General features: G+C 44.1%; 1 protein-coding gene across 2 annotated transcripts; it reads right to left on the bottom strand.

Annotated features, from left to right (window-relative positions):
- Window positions 1-1,542: 1,542 nt before the first annotated feature.
- On the bottom strand, window positions 1,543-3,652 carry LOC120666256 (aspartyl protease family protein At5g10770-like). 2 transcript variants are annotated; one of them, XM_039946059.1, is made up of 3 exons: window positions 3,341-3,652; window positions 2,936-3,222; window positions 1,543-2,857 (listed from the first exon to the last, which is right to left on the bottom strand). In XM_039946059.1, the coding sequence occupies exons 1-3, from the start codon at window positions 3,564-3,566 to the stop codon at window positions 1,808-1,810; spliced, it is 1,563 nt and encodes a 520-aa protein (XP_039801993.1). In that variant the 5' UTR covers window positions 3,567-3,652; the 3' UTR covers window positions 1,543-1,807. The 2 variants fall into 2 exon arrangements, with proteins under 2 accessions (XP_039801993.1, XP_039801994.1); XM_039946060.1 differs by having other exon boundaries at window positions 2,936-3,216; window positions 3,341-3,647.
- Window positions 3,653-18,420: the final 14,768 nt, after the last annotated feature.

Raw genomic sequence — 18,420 nt, 5'->3', positions numbered from 1 at the left:
AGTCGGCTTAAGATCAAGGGAAGGCTTGATACAGGAGGATGGATTCTTTCATTTCACCTCAACGTGGATTAGGGGTGACCAGCAAATCATCGACGGCACAGGAAAAATTCTTATCTCGTGCCTGGTCATTTTCTTACTCATTTTAATTTTTGCATTTTACTTTGAGCATTTTACTTTCCTAGAATTTGATTTGCCTCTTGTCACCCTAGATTGCAAATCCTACTAGTGATAGCTTTTTCTAGACATAGGAGCTCTCTTGTGTTACTAATTAAATTTTCTGGAGTGTTTGTGTCTTTATTTAAAATTGTCTATTCACTCCCCTCTAGTCGATATCTTAGATCATACTTTGGTTATTGGTTAGAGCTTTCATAGACCTTGTGAGGCGACGACAGCTCTCAAGAATGGCGAGCAGAGTGGGTGTGAACCCTGCGTGCTCTAACACAAGCTACACAAAGGCAGTTGTATGATATATTTTGTATGCCGTAGTTAGTTTTCTAATTATTAATCAGCCTACGGGACCTTCACCACCTCAACACAAGATTCGAGCCGGCCAAGAGGCTGTACAAATTTTAGGACTACAAGACAAATATCCTATCAAATGTACGAGTTTTAGTTTATTGTCATGCGATTATTAATATTTTTTTCTCCATGCACAAACTAAAAGCTTATAAATAAAGTTACTACGAGCGAGACACTTTAAAAGATAAGCTATAAGATAATGACTTTATTATGGCTTGGCCGTAGGTTTGTGAGGACAGTGGCATATGCAAGTAATTCTAAAACTTAAAAAAGTTATAGTTCTTAAACCATCCATCAAATTCAAATTTCGATTGCACAATTGTATCTCTTTTAAAGAGACCTTCAAAATAAGACCCCACTTTTATATATTTTGACAATATTTTTCAAAATACATAAATTTCTTTATGTACAATGAAAAAATGCCAAAAATAAATTAGTTAAAATGCTCAACAGATCTGCTAAAGTTGCCTATTATTGATCATGCAATCAGCATTGTGCTGCCTAACAAAGATGTTTACTCTTATCCACTAATGACACCAAACAATCTATCTTCAGATCACAACAACATGAACACCAATATCCACTTAATAGGACTCAGGTATGTGAAGCAACATTATGTAAACCCATAAGCAAAATTTTCAAACATCAAAAGCAAATTAGAATACATGAAAAAATATTTATATTAAGAAATATATCATTAAAATATAGTGGTGTGAGATCTTAATTTGAAGTTTTTATTGAAACAAACAAAACTGTACAATCGGATTTTAATTTTGATGCTCGATTGTGAAACTATGATATTTTTATTTCAAAATTATGAGCATGCATGTGCTTTTTCCTACCTAGACGGGGCGGCCACACGGCCGGTCTAATTTGCATGCACATACTTAGATGGGGCGGCCACACGGCCGGTCTAATTTACGGTCGGCCGTAACTTAACCGTGTCCAAGTTATAATAGAGGTTGTTTGCATTGTTAACTTGCGTATCAATATATAATACATGAGACCGCAACACAAATGTACTTTATCCAAAATATGTATGTATTTCCCTTTTGGACTTGCCCAGAAAACAGTTCTTAATTAAGCTTCATTTCACACGTATAAGAAGCTTAAGATAGACCAGGCAAATACATGTACCCGAGTTAAACTCGGCTTATTCAAACGCGACCATACAGGGGCCAAAAATGACGGTAGGTATATATATAGGTAGGTAGTTTGTTGTGAGGCTTGTTGGTAGCAGCTGGCAGCAGAGATCCATGGTGATTGGTGCCTGCACTCGACTCATCAGCTAGCAGGCGGCACGGCGGAAGCCCATGGTGGCGCCGGCGACATTGTACAGCACCTCGTACGTCTGCAGCTGGACGTTGCCGATGGCCCCGATCGCCCGGTCGTCGCTGCCGGGGGTGAAGGCGAGGCAGTCGTTGTAGAGGATCCCCGACGGGTCGAGCTCCACGGCGGCGCTGTGGTCGAACACCAGCGTGACCCTGGGCAGCGTGACGCGGCGGACCCCCCTGAAGTCGTAGCAGGTGTCGAGCTGCTGCTTGGGCGGCGCCGCGCGGTACATCCCCATGCTGGCCCGGAAGGCGGCGCGCAGCGCCCCGTACGCCGTTGGCGGGAGGCGCGTGATCACCGTGCGGGAGTCCACGACGGCGCCGGGCGCGAACACCGCCGGCGGCACGGCGAGGGCCTGGCCGGCGACGACGATGGCCCGGAGGCGGACGAGGTACAGCATCGGCGCCTGCGGGACGGCGAACATGGGCGTGAGGGCGTACCGGGAGGCGGCGACCCCGGGCACGCCGAGGACGAAGAAGCCGCTGTAGCTCGCCGTGCGCGGGAGGCAGTAGGAGAAGACGCCGCCGTAGGTGAGCCTCGTCTGCGACGCCAGCGACTGCGCGCCGCGGCCGAGCGCCATGATCCCGGCGGTGTCGTTGGGGAAGTGGCCCTGCACGGCGTGGCTGCACCCGAACTGGAACCCGCCGATCACCGACGTGGGGTTGAGCCGCAGCGTGTCGGAGATGTAGGTGCCCATGGTGGACCTTCCGTCGGGGTACTGGACGCGGTACTGGCACTGCCGGGACCCGGCGGCGCAGCCGTTGCCGTACGGGCCGAGCTGCCGGCAGACGGGGGAGCCGCAGGCGAACGGCGCGTACGTCGACGACTGGGAGGGGTCGTAGATGGTGTCCGTCTGAGGGTGGCACTGCGGCATGGGGCAGGGGGCGCACTGCACCCACGCCACGTCGCTCGCGGTGTCCAGCACCATCGTCTGCTTCACGCCCGGCAGCCGCTGCGCGCCGCTGCCGCCCGCCGCCGGTTCGATGAGGGTCACCGCCTCCGAGCCCTGCTAGTTGCATTGCATTGCATCATCGATCATGCATCAAACAGTAGCTAGTAGTCATCTGTGTGTGTTGTAGCTTGCCTCTGATGTGGGGCTCGAGTTCTCGCCAATGTTGGGTGACACGGTGGGAGCGTGCTCCGACTGGCCGCTCTTGCAGTCCGACTCCGGCAGGTCGCTGCCGTTGTCGTCCTGGGGGGTGCCGTCGGCGAGCTTCCTCTGGATGTAGGCCGCGCGGTGCTGGTCCTGCAGCAGCACGTCGGCCGGCGCCGGCGACAAACTTCCCGCCGCCGCCGAGCAGGGGCCGTAGGAGTGGCTCAGCGGCACCCAGCTGCTGCTGGCGGTAAGGTTCGCCGGCGCATCCACTGCAGCTAGCAATGCAAGCACGAGTACGTAGTTATCGTATGCGTGCAGTGAACGTGAACGGATTATTTGTAACAAACAAAACCATTATTTGCACGTGTGGAGACATGACAATCACAAACGTACCCCTGAGCCCTTGGCACACCGGCTTCGTCTTGAGCCAGCTCGTGGCCACGACGACGTAGTCGGCTGCGGCCTCCGCCGCCGTGGCGCCGCCCGAGAGAGAGGCGGCGGTGGAGCTACACAGGCACAAGAGGCCGAGAGGAAGAAGAAGCCAGACCGCTGGTGGAGCCATCATTGCCGGTCGACCGATGCTTGCACTGGTGACGCTGCCAAGCCTGAAGCCGCACATATATAAGCGATCAACCCGGAGTAGCAGGCTCAGCTCACTCCATTGATTGTTGGACAAACTCGAGCTACGACAGCTGGCGGAGGAACTTTTGCTTTATCGAGCTTGTTTACGTGCTCATGCGAACCATATGCCGCGGCGAGAAGCTGAGTATTGATCGTTCGGCAAGCAATGAATTAGATGCTGAAACCTATGAGCAGTTAACTTTATCGGTAAGGAAAAAAAACCAGAGGTGAACGATAAACGTATTTATCGGATTTCTCGAAAATTTATTGGATTTGCCGTTTCTCTTTCGGACAAAATTTATAAAAAGAAATTAATCAAACTGTACACAATAATCTAGATGATCTCCAAGCAATCTAATATGGAAAACAAGACATCACAATGCTTAGAAATGAGAAAATATGTAGCTTAGGGCGTAAGGGGTGAGTACGAATTCAAAATTACCGAGAATTTTTATCAAACCGGTCACCACCGATAAACGTGATTATCGGTTTTCTCGGAATTTTTTTGCCGAGAAATTTTGACAGAAAGGAGATAGTGTGTCGTTGATTCTTTGAATAAATCCATATAAATACGAACACCCTTGATCGAGTTGAGCCTAAAACTTCACGAGAAATCTTACTATATGATTGGAATAAAAATAATGACTGTTCATCACGGTAAGATTAAAATAAGATGTACCTAGAAAATGGTACCAAATATGCGGGACCAGTACCGAAATAGGTGGAGCCGATACTGGTCCGGTATTAATTGAATTTTTTAATCTATTCAGATTACAAAAATACCCCGACCTTCCTAAATGAATATATATATATATATATATATATATATATATATATATATATATATATATATATATATATATATATATATATATATATATATTCGATCACCGGATAGCAATAATTGATAAAAAAATAGTACCGGGAGCACAGTATAATAACAAGGCTCCAAACTTCGCTACACCAGAACTATATATGGCTCTCGTTCAACCAGTTCCAATGCAAACTGGCTTTGTACCATCTTTGGAATATAATCGAGATTATTGAAACCACAGTGGTGCTGATTGATCCTTATTAATAATTTAAAGATATCAGAGCAACAAAAGTGATAGAGGAGTATCTTCTATAGGCTCCTATCACCGGTTCGCCTTCTCCTATACTGATGTACAGCTTGCAAAAGCAACAAAGCTTCTTTTTCCTTTTTTGCATTTATGATCCATCATTGCACTGGAGGCATGCAAAATCAGGGCAGGCTCTCGTCCCATGCACTGCACCAGAGGCGACCACCAGGGCTAAGGAACAAGGGGGCCAATAGCCTATACACGAAGCATGCCAGTCAGAACGCCAATCGTCGCATCTTTTCATTTGTACTATTTATATTTTCTTCAAAATTAAATATATATTATTAGCACTACTATCTCTTTTACCATATTAGAAAATAAAAAATTTAGTATAAAGGGCTTATAATTTCTGGTTCACTTGAGGGCCCTTGAAACTGTTGAGCCGGCCCCTGGTCAGAATACTGCTAGGTTTCATACCTTGAGGCTTTCTTTTCACTTTCGCTTCGATGGAAACCTTAAAAGTCACTAGGTACCAGGTACCATCTACCACGCCCACGGCACCATATATCAAAAGAAAAGTGAACCAATCCAAGCCTGCCACTGAACACGTTTTCAACTTTCACTTATACGATGGAGACTTTCATATTACGATGTTTCATCCTGAACTTTCGTAAGTCAAGTCAAGGCCCAGACATTTTGAATCCATCGGATGATCCGATGTTAGATTTGTTGACACTGGCTGGCACCGCCCGGAGAATGGCATTAGCGAACAAATAGTGAAGCAATGGCTAATTTTGGGGTGGACAATGCAAGTTTAACGCTGTGGAATATACTACGTTGAGAAGATGGCCAACAATCCCAGAGTAAGGCTATCCCCCTTTTAGGATCTATATACAGGTGTACTAATTTCTTCAAACAAACTTTATATTCTTTGTATAATTTGCATATCAGCTATATATCTGGCTTAAAAAACCAATACAAAATAGGCCGGGTTGCAGACCGACTAAACCGTGCATCCTGTGATGTACACCATGAATAAACAAAGGACATGCTGATTCGGCCTTAATTGCTGGTAGCATTGCTTTGTCACCAGCTGATTCCTCTAATCATTATTGCTCGACGAGAAAGCAAGTGCATGGTACTAACCTTATCCAAAAACATTTTGTTGGACAAGAAACACGTACTGGCACAGCCACTCTCTGCTTTATGTATCTTACGATCATGTGAACCACGCCGAGCTACGGAAGGAGCAGATTAATCTTGACGAAACGAATTATTAGTTGCTAATGAGATCAGATTAACAAAAGTGACGACTCACGATGAGGGCACAGTGGCCGGCACAGCTTTCCTCTACAGCTAGCTGATTGCAACAAAACAATGAAAAGTTTTCGATCGATCTCTTTTGGGATTCATCGATCATTGCCGTGGAAGGAAGGAAGAATCAGATTTTTACAGACCTGCGTGTAGCGTTGTTTCCACTGATTCCGTCCACACTCACTTTTTTGGACCTGATCAAGTCTATGCTCGGCTTGATCAAGCTGCTTTATTATTGAGATGTCGTCTGATGCCCGATCGTCGTACGCTATTACCTATTGCTATGGGACGTACAAAATAGCACTCTAAGCCATTTAGCATTTGATCTTAAAAAAATAGCTAATAGCGGGTTAAATGGAGCTATATTGGCTAAATTGTATATGGAAGTAAATAGCGGCACCCTTCGCAATCAGCTATAGTGAGAGATAGTGGAAGCTATAACGGGCTATTTTGTACATATTAATATTATTGCTAAGAAAAGACTATATATGGATTGCCCAGTCAATGCAAGAAGCATCCAACATATTTTTTTTTTCAGGAATGCAGGTTCGATAGGGCCAATAATTCTGCACAAGAAGCATCCCACATTATATTGGTCCTATGTGTTTCACTCGAGCAGAGCTGACTCTATAGCAGCGGATTGTCGGACTGTTTGTTTTCTCAAGGCTTGGTTGTTTAGTTGGTTAAGCGGATAAAGTGGATTGAGGAGGGGAGTAAAATAGACTTTTTGCTTTGTTACCTTGAATTCTGATACTAGTTGTTATAATAGAAACTTAATTAGCACGCCTTTGGTGTAGCCCCATATGGGTCCCATCAATGGAGACAGCAAACTCTGTTGTTGTCATGGTTGGATTTTTTATTATGAGTTTATGACCCCTGGATTTGCTTCACTGGCGTCACGGTAAAAAGTTCAAGGGCCCCTATATATGACACAAATAAAATGGCCCAAAATTCCAAGACAAATCTACAATGATCAAGGCACAGGTAGGCTTGCTTTGTGTTGCTTTTAGCATGACTTACTGAATACATAAATCAAAACTCCAACTGCCGCATAACAGCCAGAAATGACATAGTATCAATTGCATGCAAGTAATACGGCTATAGCACACTAGACATACGTTGAGATCAATAGAGAATTAATAGGGTACTTGGGGATGTTGACGCTGCCTAGTGCACTTGAATGGTTGGTTAGTGCTTTTAGCTTCTATGCAGCATCGTTGTCAAATTTTCCATCATTCCATCAACCCTGCAGGCTGCAGCTGGGAATGCCCTCTCGTGTGAGGGCCATGCCTAGGTGAATGGCAACCAAAGAGCTTCTTGTGAGGGCCCTCTCGTGTGAGGGCCATGCCTACAAGGAATGACAGCGGCATTCAATCAAACAAAACATTTTTTTCTGAAAGGAATCAAATAGATGATTTCGACCATTCTCAGGGAAGACGGAAGACGCCAGCAAAGGGCATATCGTGCGCTTGTCTACAGAAAAATAACCAATCACAAGGCATGCCCATCCATCAAAGGCGTCGGTACTTTACGGTGGGATGAGTGTTGCTAAGTGCGAAGTATTTTTTTACCGTTTATTTTAATCTGAAAGGATAGAATTATTTTAGCTGGCGTGGATCAATGAGAGCCCAGAGAATGCAGCGGCAGCTCTAAAGGTGAAAAAGATATAGCGTAACAGTTTGACCTAGTTTGCCTCATGCCCTTATCCACGAGATTGTACGCCACCAGGCCGGCCTAGCTCCACCAAAACCCAGAAGGCCAGAACTAACTAATGATATATTCATTCCTAACTCAACCCAAAAACCAGTCTGATAGTTGAGAGTTGTACCATTAATTTGTAGGCTAATCCCCACGTCATCTGAATGGATTCATAGCATTTACTACTGCAAAATAGCATTGTGGCCAGTCGAAATAGATGACTGCCTCCATTCTGAAAGCCATTTCTAGTGACAAAAAGTGAATCACCGACTGCCAGGTGTAACTAGATTGGCAGTTGTTGATTTTACTACCAGACAAAGTTCCGCGAGTAAATTAAAGTATTTATACGGGTGGTTCTCTTAAGAAACCTGCCTCCAGTAGAAAAAAAACTCGTAGAACTCCGATTTTTATTAACTATACGGTTAAACTTGTTGTAAATTAAAATGAGGCTATCTCACCTGTACATTTCAAATTTTCTAGATCCATCCATACACAAAGATAATTTTTTTGCTAATCAGAAGCATGATAGCAAATAATGTAGGTATACTAATGTACCAGACTTCAATTTTTTCAAACTATGTACTACTTAAATTGTAGTCAACTCGATTTTGTAGATGCATATGATACTTTAATTTTTGGGATATTATAAGAATATTCAATCATAGTTCAAAAGTTTTGGAGAAATTGTGGGTATTACTAATTTTAGAACTATAAAGTAACCAAGTAAAGTATATAAATATTTGAATTTTTCCTTACGAATTTGCATTTGGCATTGAAATGCATGAAAGTACTAGCATTTATGTTTGTTTGCAATTCATAGGCTATTTTTTACAAAACAAGTAGTTCAAATGTGCAAAGTATTCCAATTTATAATTAGAAATAAATTTAAACTCTAAGAAAAGGAATACTATTGCATAAAATTAGAATTAAATTATTTCTATGAACAAATATACAAAATCAATGCATGCTACATTCAACTTTTATGAAAAAAATATAAAGTTGGTATTTGATGACCTCTAATCATGCTGGAGAGCAGGCAGACGACGACTGTGACTCCCTTCTGATCGAGGGGCTGTTTGCTTAGAGAATCACTTTTAGTCATATGGCTTCATTTCTAGCGAGGTTTTCTTGAACATTGTTTAAGAGGCAGCCTGCAAGAATAATGTCCGATCCGCGCTTAAAATAAAAGGCTTGTTTCACGGAGAATTTGTTTTCTAGTAGCGGTAGCTTTGATTTCATGAGTATCTAATTCGTTGCGTGACTAACCACAACGTGGTTCGCATAAAATGCACATATAAAGCAATAAAGTTGCCTTGTTCGTCCTTGTCCAACAAAAAATAGGCCCTACAGGACTACTTCCTTTCAGCCTTTGCTTTTTGAACTGTGATTGGTGAAATCGGTAGAATCAACAAAGGAGGAATCCATTATCCTTTCTTTTGCAAGGGGTGCAACTCACAGCGCACAATTTAGTCGGTCTGCGCGACCCCTTTACTTTTATCTGTTTGCAAAGCAAGACCCATACAGCACTATCGCTACCGGCCAGTTCGATTGTCAAGTCTATTAGACTATTCTCAGTGCATAATTTCATTGCATGATTTCATAGAGTAACATATCATTTATAAGTACATTTTAGTTCACGAATGACTATCAATAGCATTACATTTATTTATTTTTTGTGAGGAAGCCACAGCATTTAATATTTTAATTATGAGGCATCAGATTGAGCGCAATTGCATAAAATGAAACTCTATAGCCCCCAATGCAAAATTCAACAAGTTTCATAGTCTTGGAAATACACAATTTCATCCAAATGAAATTGCCTCCGGCCTCTTTCTTTATAATCACCTTGTCATGTCATCATAAATACTGGCATGTCACTATATTTAATATGCATGAAACCTCTATATAAAACTTGCACCGGGATTAGCCTTAGCTAGCTAGTTTCTAACGTAGAAGTAATCGAGCTCGTGATTGATTGGCACCAAATTGAATGTGATCTGTAACGACCCGGCCCGGGATAACGGCTAAGATCTACTCTACACTTTGAGTAAACCACACCTGCTAAATAACTCTCTTACGCTTTCGTCCTCGCTTCGCGCAAAAGGTTCGATCCGGAGTTGCTAGCTTCCCAGGGACCGGCTATTGAATCTGGTTCGGCTCCCTCACCGTTTCCAGTGCGGGACTAAAGGTCCTGTGCCGCGGCGCTATAGTAGCCGTGCGCTACAGCAACCCTCGCGGCCCAGTCGGCCCGTGGGCCGTGACAATCTCCCCCCGTTAGGATTCAACGTCCCCATCGAACCAGCTTACCCATACGGGACAAAGGAGCAGGATCTCCTCTCTTGGTCGCGTCCCATACGTCTAGTGCTAACGATCCCATGTGCCACGTCCGTGGGTTCACTACCAGCAGCCCATGTGTGTCCGTCCACATGCTGGTGGCATCTGTGTTCCCACGTGCACAACATGCTCATGTACGCGCACTTCTGCCCGTACGTGGCGTGAAACTGCGAGAGTATGGCTCTGATACCCCTGTAACGACCCGGCCCGGGATAACGGCTAAGATCTACTCTACACTTTGAGTAAACCACACCTGCTAAATAACTCTCTTGCGCTTTCGTCCTCGCTTCGCGCAAAAGGTTCGAACCGGAGTTACTAGCTTCCCAGGGACCGGCTATTTAAGGTGGTTCGGCTCCCCCACCGTTTCCAATGTGGGACTAAAGGTCCTGTGCCGCGGCGCTATAATAGCCGTGTGCTACAGTTACCCGCGCGGCACAGTCGGCCCGTGGGCCATGACAATGTCACGGCCCATGGGCCGACTTGGCCGTGCAAGTTACTGTAGAGCGAGCTACTGTAGCATCGCGGGGCTCAGCTCCTTTAGTCCCAGACTGAAAACGGAAAGGGAGTTGAACCAGTTTAAATAGCCGGTCCCTAGGAAGATAGTAACTCCGGTTCGAACCTTTTGCGCGAAGCGAGAATGAAAGCGCAAGAGAGTTATTTAGCAGGTGTGGTTTACTCAAATTGTAGAGTAGATCTTAGCCGTTATCCCGGGCCAGGTCGTTATAGGGGTATCAGAGCCATACTCTTGCGGTTTCACGCCACGTACAGGCAGAAGTGCGCGTACATGAGCACGTCGGCGTGTGGAAACACAGATGCCAACAGCATGTGGACGGACACACATGGGCTACTGGCAGTGAACCCACGAATGTGGCAAATGGGATCGTTAGCACTAAACGTATGGGACGTGGCCCAAGAGAGGGGATTCTGCTCCTTTGTCGTATATGTGTAAGCTGGTTCGACGGGGACGCCGAATCCTAACGGGGGGAGATTGTCACGGGCCACGGGCCGACTGGGACGCGTGGGTTACTGTAGCGCGAGCTACTGTAGCATCGTGGGGCTCAGCTCCTTCAGTCCCAGACTGGAAATGAAAAGGGAGTTGAACCAGTTTAAATAGCCAGTCCCTGGGAAGCTAGTAACTCCGGTTCGAACCTTTTGCGCGAAGCGGGGACGAAAGCGCAACAGAGTTATTTAACAGGTGTGGTTTACTCAAAGTGTAGAGTAGATCTTAGCCATTATCCCGGACCGGGTCAGTGTCGCGTATTCGGTCTGGCCCAAACGGCCCACGGGCTGTGACAATCACCCCCCGTTGAGGACTCGACGTCCTCGTCGAGACATCGAACCAATTTACCCATATGGGACAAAGGAGCAAGATCTCCTCTCTTGGGCCACGTCCCATACGTCTAGTACTAACGATCCCATGTGCCACGTCCGTGAGTTCACTGCCAGCAGCCCATGTGTGTATGTCCACATGCTGTTAGCATATGTGTTTCCACGCGCCGACGTGCTCATGTACGCGCACTTTTGCCCGTACGTGGCGTGAAACCGCAAGAGTATGGCTTTGATACCCCTGTAACGATCTGACCTGAGATAATGGCTAAGATCAACTCTACACGTTGAGTAGACCATACCTGCTAATTAACTCTCTTGCGCTTTCGTCCTCGCTTCGCGCAAAAGGATCGATCCGGAGTTACTAGCTTCTCGCGACTAGCTATTTAACTTGGTCTGCCTCTCGTTCCGTTTCCGGTATGGGACTAACTGGGAAGTACTGTGCCGCTGCTACAGTACCCGCGACGCTACAATAGCTTTTTGCTACAGTGTCGCGTATTCGGTCCGGCCCAAACGGCCAACGGGCTGTGACAATGGGCTGCTGGCAGTGAACCCACGGACGTGGCACATGGGATCGTTAGCACTAGACGTATGGGACGTGGCCCAAGAGAGGGGATTCTGCTCCTTTTTCCTATATGGGTAAGCTGGTTCGACGGGGACGTCGAATCCTAATGGGGGAGATTGTCACGGCCCACGGGCCGACTGGGCCACGGGGGTACTGTAGTGCGAGCTACTGTAGCATCGCGGGGCTCAGCTCCTTTAGTCCCAGACTGGAAACGGAAAGGGAGTTGAACCAGTTTAAATAGCCGGTCCCTGGGAAGCTAGTAACTCCGGTTCGAATCTTTTGCGTGAAGTGAGGACGAAAGCGCAAGAGAGTTATTTAGCAGGTGTGGTCTACTCAATGTCTAGAGTAGATCTTAGCCGTTATCTCGGTCCGGGTCGTTACATGATCAAGCTATAGCTTGGAATCGAATCCTATCCTAATCTTTGGTTGCACGCACGTTCTACGGGCCGGGAAGGAAGCCAGCCGGACGCAGTAACAGATGTGATTCATCCTGTCGACCTCAAGACTAGGGATGGAAGTTAGATAATTGTTGGGTCAACCTAAAAAATTGATAAAATGAACTATAATGGTATTATGCGTAAATAATTTGGGAGTGGAAATGAACTAAAATGACATGCTATCGTAATTAATTAGCTAACCCAAAAAACACCAACAAGTACCCACTTTCATCCTTACGGATGACTGATTGCCTGCATGACCAGCTCCAAGATGCGGCCAGTATACAGACAAGCTAGGGGCCGGCATCTTACGGAGCTTAGTTTTTCTTTTCAAGATAATTAATGGGGGTGCAGGTTTTTCTTCAATCTTTTCTTTTAAAAGGAAGATGCTTCTATCATCTTCGCTGATTGTCCATGGTATTCTTCGTCACTATCAGTTATGTCGTACGTCGCTTCTTTAAATAAAGCTTGTGATCCTGCTAGTATGTATAGACAAAGGTCCGTGCTACCAAAGCTGCAGGCGCAGTATGTGCATCACTCGTCTCAGTCTTTCATGTTTATTCGCCTTATCGTCCTTTTCCTTTATTTCATTGCAAATGTTGGTACAGAATATTGTAGAATAAGGCCCACAAGGATTATCGCCGCACTGTTATTAGTAAGCTAAGCATCACAACAATTATTTTTCATGCGGGATGGAATATGTGTCAGGACAAGACATCGGGATTAACATTATTTAACATGTTTGGAGGGGCACTATCTGAAAATTGCTTCATGTTTTGTGGTGTTCAATGTGTATGCAAATTGGTGTAAAGTATCTAGATTGGCGCGCCATGCGTGCATGTACTAAAGATGTTAACCTCAAGTAATAATGAAAAAAGTATGGGGTCCTTCTGCTGTGCTTTTCACTTTCTTGACTTTTGACTTTTGGAGGCATTTGATATTCGGACATCCAAAAATTAAGTCAATAGTGTAATAAAGCCCAAAATTGCAAAACAAACAGGACAGTAAGTAAACCAATCCCCGCTAATAATATACCAAAGCTTTTCAAAAAATATGAACACGATTCCAAAAGACATCGGGATTAACAGAATAACAGTTAACATGTTTTGAGAGGCACGTACACTCTGAAAGCATGTTTTGTGGTGTTCAATGTATGGAATGAAATCGGTGTTAAGTAGCTAGATTGATGGGCCGTGTGCACTTGTACCAAAGATGTTAACCCCAATTAATAGTGAAAAAGTGTATGCTCAACTCTATGCACCCACAAGACAAAGTGCATCCCCCCTCAATTTGCTCTAGTTTCGCCATTGACGCGAAGCACGCAGTTATATGTGAAGAGATCAATAGATCCCTAGCTAATTCATTGGACTCTGTTACTAGGAGTTGATGCATGAGCCCTGGCCCAATGGGAGCATGGACGGCGGCATTGCATGACAGGCTATAGGATCCATAGGATGTGGCCCCCAACAAACACACACCTGCATATACCCATATATACTCGATTTTTTGGCCAAAAAAACTGGCCGTTATTTCCTTTCAGGAAATACCAAGTAATCATATAGAGCGTGTTCGGCCTCGTCAAAGCTCTCAGATGCATGCAGCCTCGCGGTGCGACGAAAACTCGCGTTTCCGCGTGGCCTGCCTCGCTTGGGCGCCAGAAGCATGCTGCCCCAGCCTAATTTAATTTGCCTGCTGTTGGTCTGACGTCCATGCAACCAATCACTTGCTGATTGTAGCCTGGCTAGAACAAGCTTGCAACCAATCGGACTTAGGGGGTGTTTATTTTGATTCAGGGGCTTAAAATAAGCTGTGATATGGAATGTTTTAATGTCAATTAGAAAGACTAAACATAATTTATTATAAAACTAACTGCATAAGACTAGTGGTTATACACGAGACGAATTTATTAACTCTAATTAATCTATCTTTAGCACATATTTACTGTATCATCACATGGGTTCACACTACTACAGAACAGGGCTTCGTTCCAGACTATTTGTCCCGACCATCTTTGGGCTCAGGACAATAGGTGGCTTTTGTCCCGGGTCCAACAGCTAGTCGGCCCAGCGGGGGGACAATGGCCTTTTGTCCTAGTTGGAGCCACCAACCGGGACCAAAGGCCACCCTTTTGTCCCGGTTGGTGTGGCCTTTGGTCCCGGTTGGTGGCTCCAACCGACATAAAAATATTGACTTTTTATCCCGGTTGGAGCCACCAACCGGGACAAAAGGGGGGCCTTTAGTTCCGGTTGGTGGCTCCAACCGGGACAAAACTCCTTGGCCCTCTTATCCCCTTCCCTCTCCCCCCGCCCGAGCCATTCAGCTCACTTGTTTTTGCTGTTCTTGGCTCGGGAGAGGGGAGTTTTTACTCATTTCTTCACCACATTTGTGAAGATATTTGATTCCACCGTTCATCCATCGGCGCTAAAGGTTTGGGGCTTGTGTTTCTCTTCTTTCATTGCTTGTGTAGCTCATTTCATGTTTTAGAAATAGAGAAAATCTGTAGCTCATTTCTTGGACATTTAGATTGCATATGTAGGTGTGATTTTCTTTTAGATTTAGATGAGTATGTGGATAGTAGAAATTTGTAGAATGAGTGTAGACACTTTATGTGATTTACTTGTATATATGCCATATTGTGGATAGTTGATTTTTGTATTAATGAATGAATAAATGAAATTAGTATATTAGAATTTTTTATATTATGAATGGATTATTTTGACACTCTAGTGATGTATTTATTCAGGCTCACATTGAATCCATCTAGAAGCTTAAAAATCTTTATTTCGAAACAAGTATATGTCGTTAATCTCCATTCAACAGTGATGACACTATATTTCGGGGATATACGATGCGCTATAAGGACGTCGCCAATAGATTGGTCGCAACACCAGCATTTTTAGTTAATCCGAACACAACATTTGGCGTAGTCAGCGTAGCCGTTGTTTTACTGAGAGCATATCAATGAGCATGCTGTCTGTGCCAAGTGCTGTGTTCCTATCAACCTAAAATGTTGGTGTTGCGACTGGCCTATTAGTTACGTACTTGTACCGCACTGCGTCCCCCCGAAAGGCAGTGTCATCACTGCAGGGTCGAGGTTACCGACATATACATTTTTCAAAATTAATTTTTTTTTCTTCTAGATGGTTTCTGGATATTGAAAAGAGTGTTCTCCTGGAACTGAAGGGTGTCAAAATAATTAGGAATTATAGATATTTCTTTCAATTAATTAGAGATTTCTTTCAATTAATGATACATTTCATCATTGTTATATGTTTTCATTGTTATTTGTAAGAGTAATTAATCAGATCATTGTAATTGTAAAAATAATTAATATTTGCATTGTAATTATAAGAATTTATAATTTTGTGAAAATAAAGTGTTTTTCAGTAAAATATGGCTTCAGCAGCTGGAGGGAGTGGTGCCGGTGGGGGTGATCATTGTCCTTCTAGAGAGAAGGGCACAACTCCAGTAGGTCGTCGGTCCAAAAAACCTAGCACTTTTCATAGGGCAGCGCTCTGTTATTTGGAAAAAGAATTTAATGAATGTGTGGCAAGGGGCGAGGAGCCTCCGTTCGCTCTTGAGGATTTGTTGCGGCATTACGGTTCGTCACCACCAAACTCGGAGGTTCCAGCTCCGCCATCTTCTTCTGCGCCAGTAAGAAATCCGTCAGAGCATTTTGCGTTCCCACGCAAGGATGATTGAAAACCTATGTGTTGTCGAGAATTCGGGAGGCGGTTAAGAAGACATTGATTGATAGGTCCCCCGAGTAGGAAGTATCATCCTGTATTTTAATTTGTACTATTTACTTTGTTAAGTTCTGTAATAGATTAAGTACTTCTTTTTAATTAATCATGATGTATGATGGATATTGCAATGGATGTACAATGCTGACCGACGTTCTAACAAATTCATTGAAGGCCTGCATTATTTTTTGTTTGTGGCTGAGGCAAACAAGCAGAATAGTTTTATGTGCTGCCCGTGTGTTAATTGCAATAATAACAAGGATTACTCCTCTTTAAGAATCCTACACAGTCACATTTTCGCAAATGATTTCATGGTGAAGTATGTTTGTTGGATGAAGCACAGAGAACAAGGGGTTACCATGGAAGACAATGAAGAAGAAGATTTTGACGACCACTTTCCCAGAAATGCTGGATTCGGTGCATTCGATGACGATATTCCCATGGAAGAGCCCGAAGCAGATGTAGCAGAAGATGATCATAACGATGATCTGGGGCAGGCACTGCACAATGTGCGGGCAGACTGTGAGAGTGAAACGGAGAGGTTGAAGTTCCAGAAGATGTTAGAGGACCACCGTAAGTTGTTGTACCCAGGCTGTGAAAATGGATTGAAGAAGGTTGGCACCACCCTGGAGTTGCTGCAATGGAAGGCGATAAATGGTGTATCCGACAAGGGATTTGGTGAATTACTGAAACTTGTTAAAAAAAATACTTCCTAAGGACAACGAATTGCCTACTACAACGTACGAAGCCAAACAACTTGTTTGCCCTCTAGGATTGGAAGTGCAGAAGATACATGCATGCCCCAACGACTGCATCCTCTACCGATGTGAGTACGAGAATTTGGATGCATGCCCCATATGCAGTGCATTGCGTTACAAGATCAGAAAAGATGATCCCGGCGATGTCGAGGGGGAGCGTCCCCGGAAGAGAGTTCCTGCCAAGGTCATGTGGTACTCTCCTATAATACCACGGTTGAAGCGTCTGTTTAGGAATAAAGATAATGCTAAGTTGATGCGATGGTACAAAGAGGAACGCAAGCAAGACTCGATGTTGAGACACCCTGCTGATGGGTCGCAGTGGAGAAAAATAGATAGAACCTACCCTGAATTTGAATTGGATCCGAGAAACATAAGGTTCGGTTCGAGTACGGATGGCATGAATCCTTTTGGTGAGATGAGCAGTGGTCATAGCACTTGGCCTGTGACTCTTTGTATGTACAATCTTCCACCATGGCTCTGCACGAAACGAAAATTCATCATGATGCCAGTGCTTATTCCGGGCCCAAAGCAGCCCGAAATGACATTGATGTGTACCTAAGACCATTGGTCGAAGAACTCTTATTGCTCTGGGGCGATGAAGGTGTACAGATGTGGGATGAATACAAACAGGAAAACTTCAACCTACGAGCATTGCTATTCATAATGATCAATGACTGGTCTGCTCTAAGTAACTTGTCAGGACATTCGAACAAGGGATATAAAGCATGCACATACTGTTTTGATGATACCGATAATATATGGTTAACTCACTGTAAGAAAGTTGTATACATGGGTCATCGATGGTTTCTTCCCATCAAGCATCCGGTATGAAAGAAGAGCAAGCATTTCAAAGGGCAAGCGGACCACCGAACAAAGCCGATACACCATAGTGGTAAAGACGTCTTCGATTGCACAATTGTATCTCTTTTAAAGAGACCTTCAAAACAAGACCCCACCTTTATATATTTTGACAATATTTTTCAAAATACATAAATTTCTTTATGTACAATGAAAAATGCCAAAAATAAATTAGTTAAAATGCTCAACAGATTGCCTATTAGCTATTATTGATCATGCAATCAGCATTGTGCTGCCTAACAAAGATGTTTACTCTTATCCACTAATGACACCAAACAATCTATCTTCAGATCACAACAACATGAACACCAATATCCACTTAATAGGACTCAGGTATGTGAAGCAACATTATGTAAACCCATAAGCAAAATTTTCAAACATCAAAAGCAAATTAGAATACATGAAAAAATATTTATATTAAGAAATATATCATTAAAATATAGTGGTGTGAGATCTTAATTTGAAGTTTTTATTGAAACAAACAAAACTGTACAATCGGATTTTAATTTTGATGCTCGATTGTGAAACTATGATATTTTTATTTCAAAATTATGAGCATGCATGTGCTTTTTCCTACCTAGACGGGGCGGCCACACGGCCGGTCTAATTTGCATGCACATACTTAGATGGGGCGGCCACACGGCCGGTCTAATTTACGGTCGGCCGTAACTTAACCGTGTCCAAGTTATAATAGAGGTTGTTTGCATTGTTAACTTGCGTATCAATATATAATACATGAGACCGCAACACAAATGTAC

This window comes from Panicum virgatum, chromosome 3N (assembly GCF_016808335.1).
Source record: "Panicum virgatum strain AP13 chromosome 3N, P.virgatum_v5, whole genome shotgun sequence".
Taxonomy (NCBI): Eukaryota; Viridiplantae; Streptophyta; class Magnoliopsida; order Poales; family Poaceae; genus Panicum; species Panicum virgatum.
This window is presented reverse-complemented; position numbering and strand designations above follow the sequence as displayed.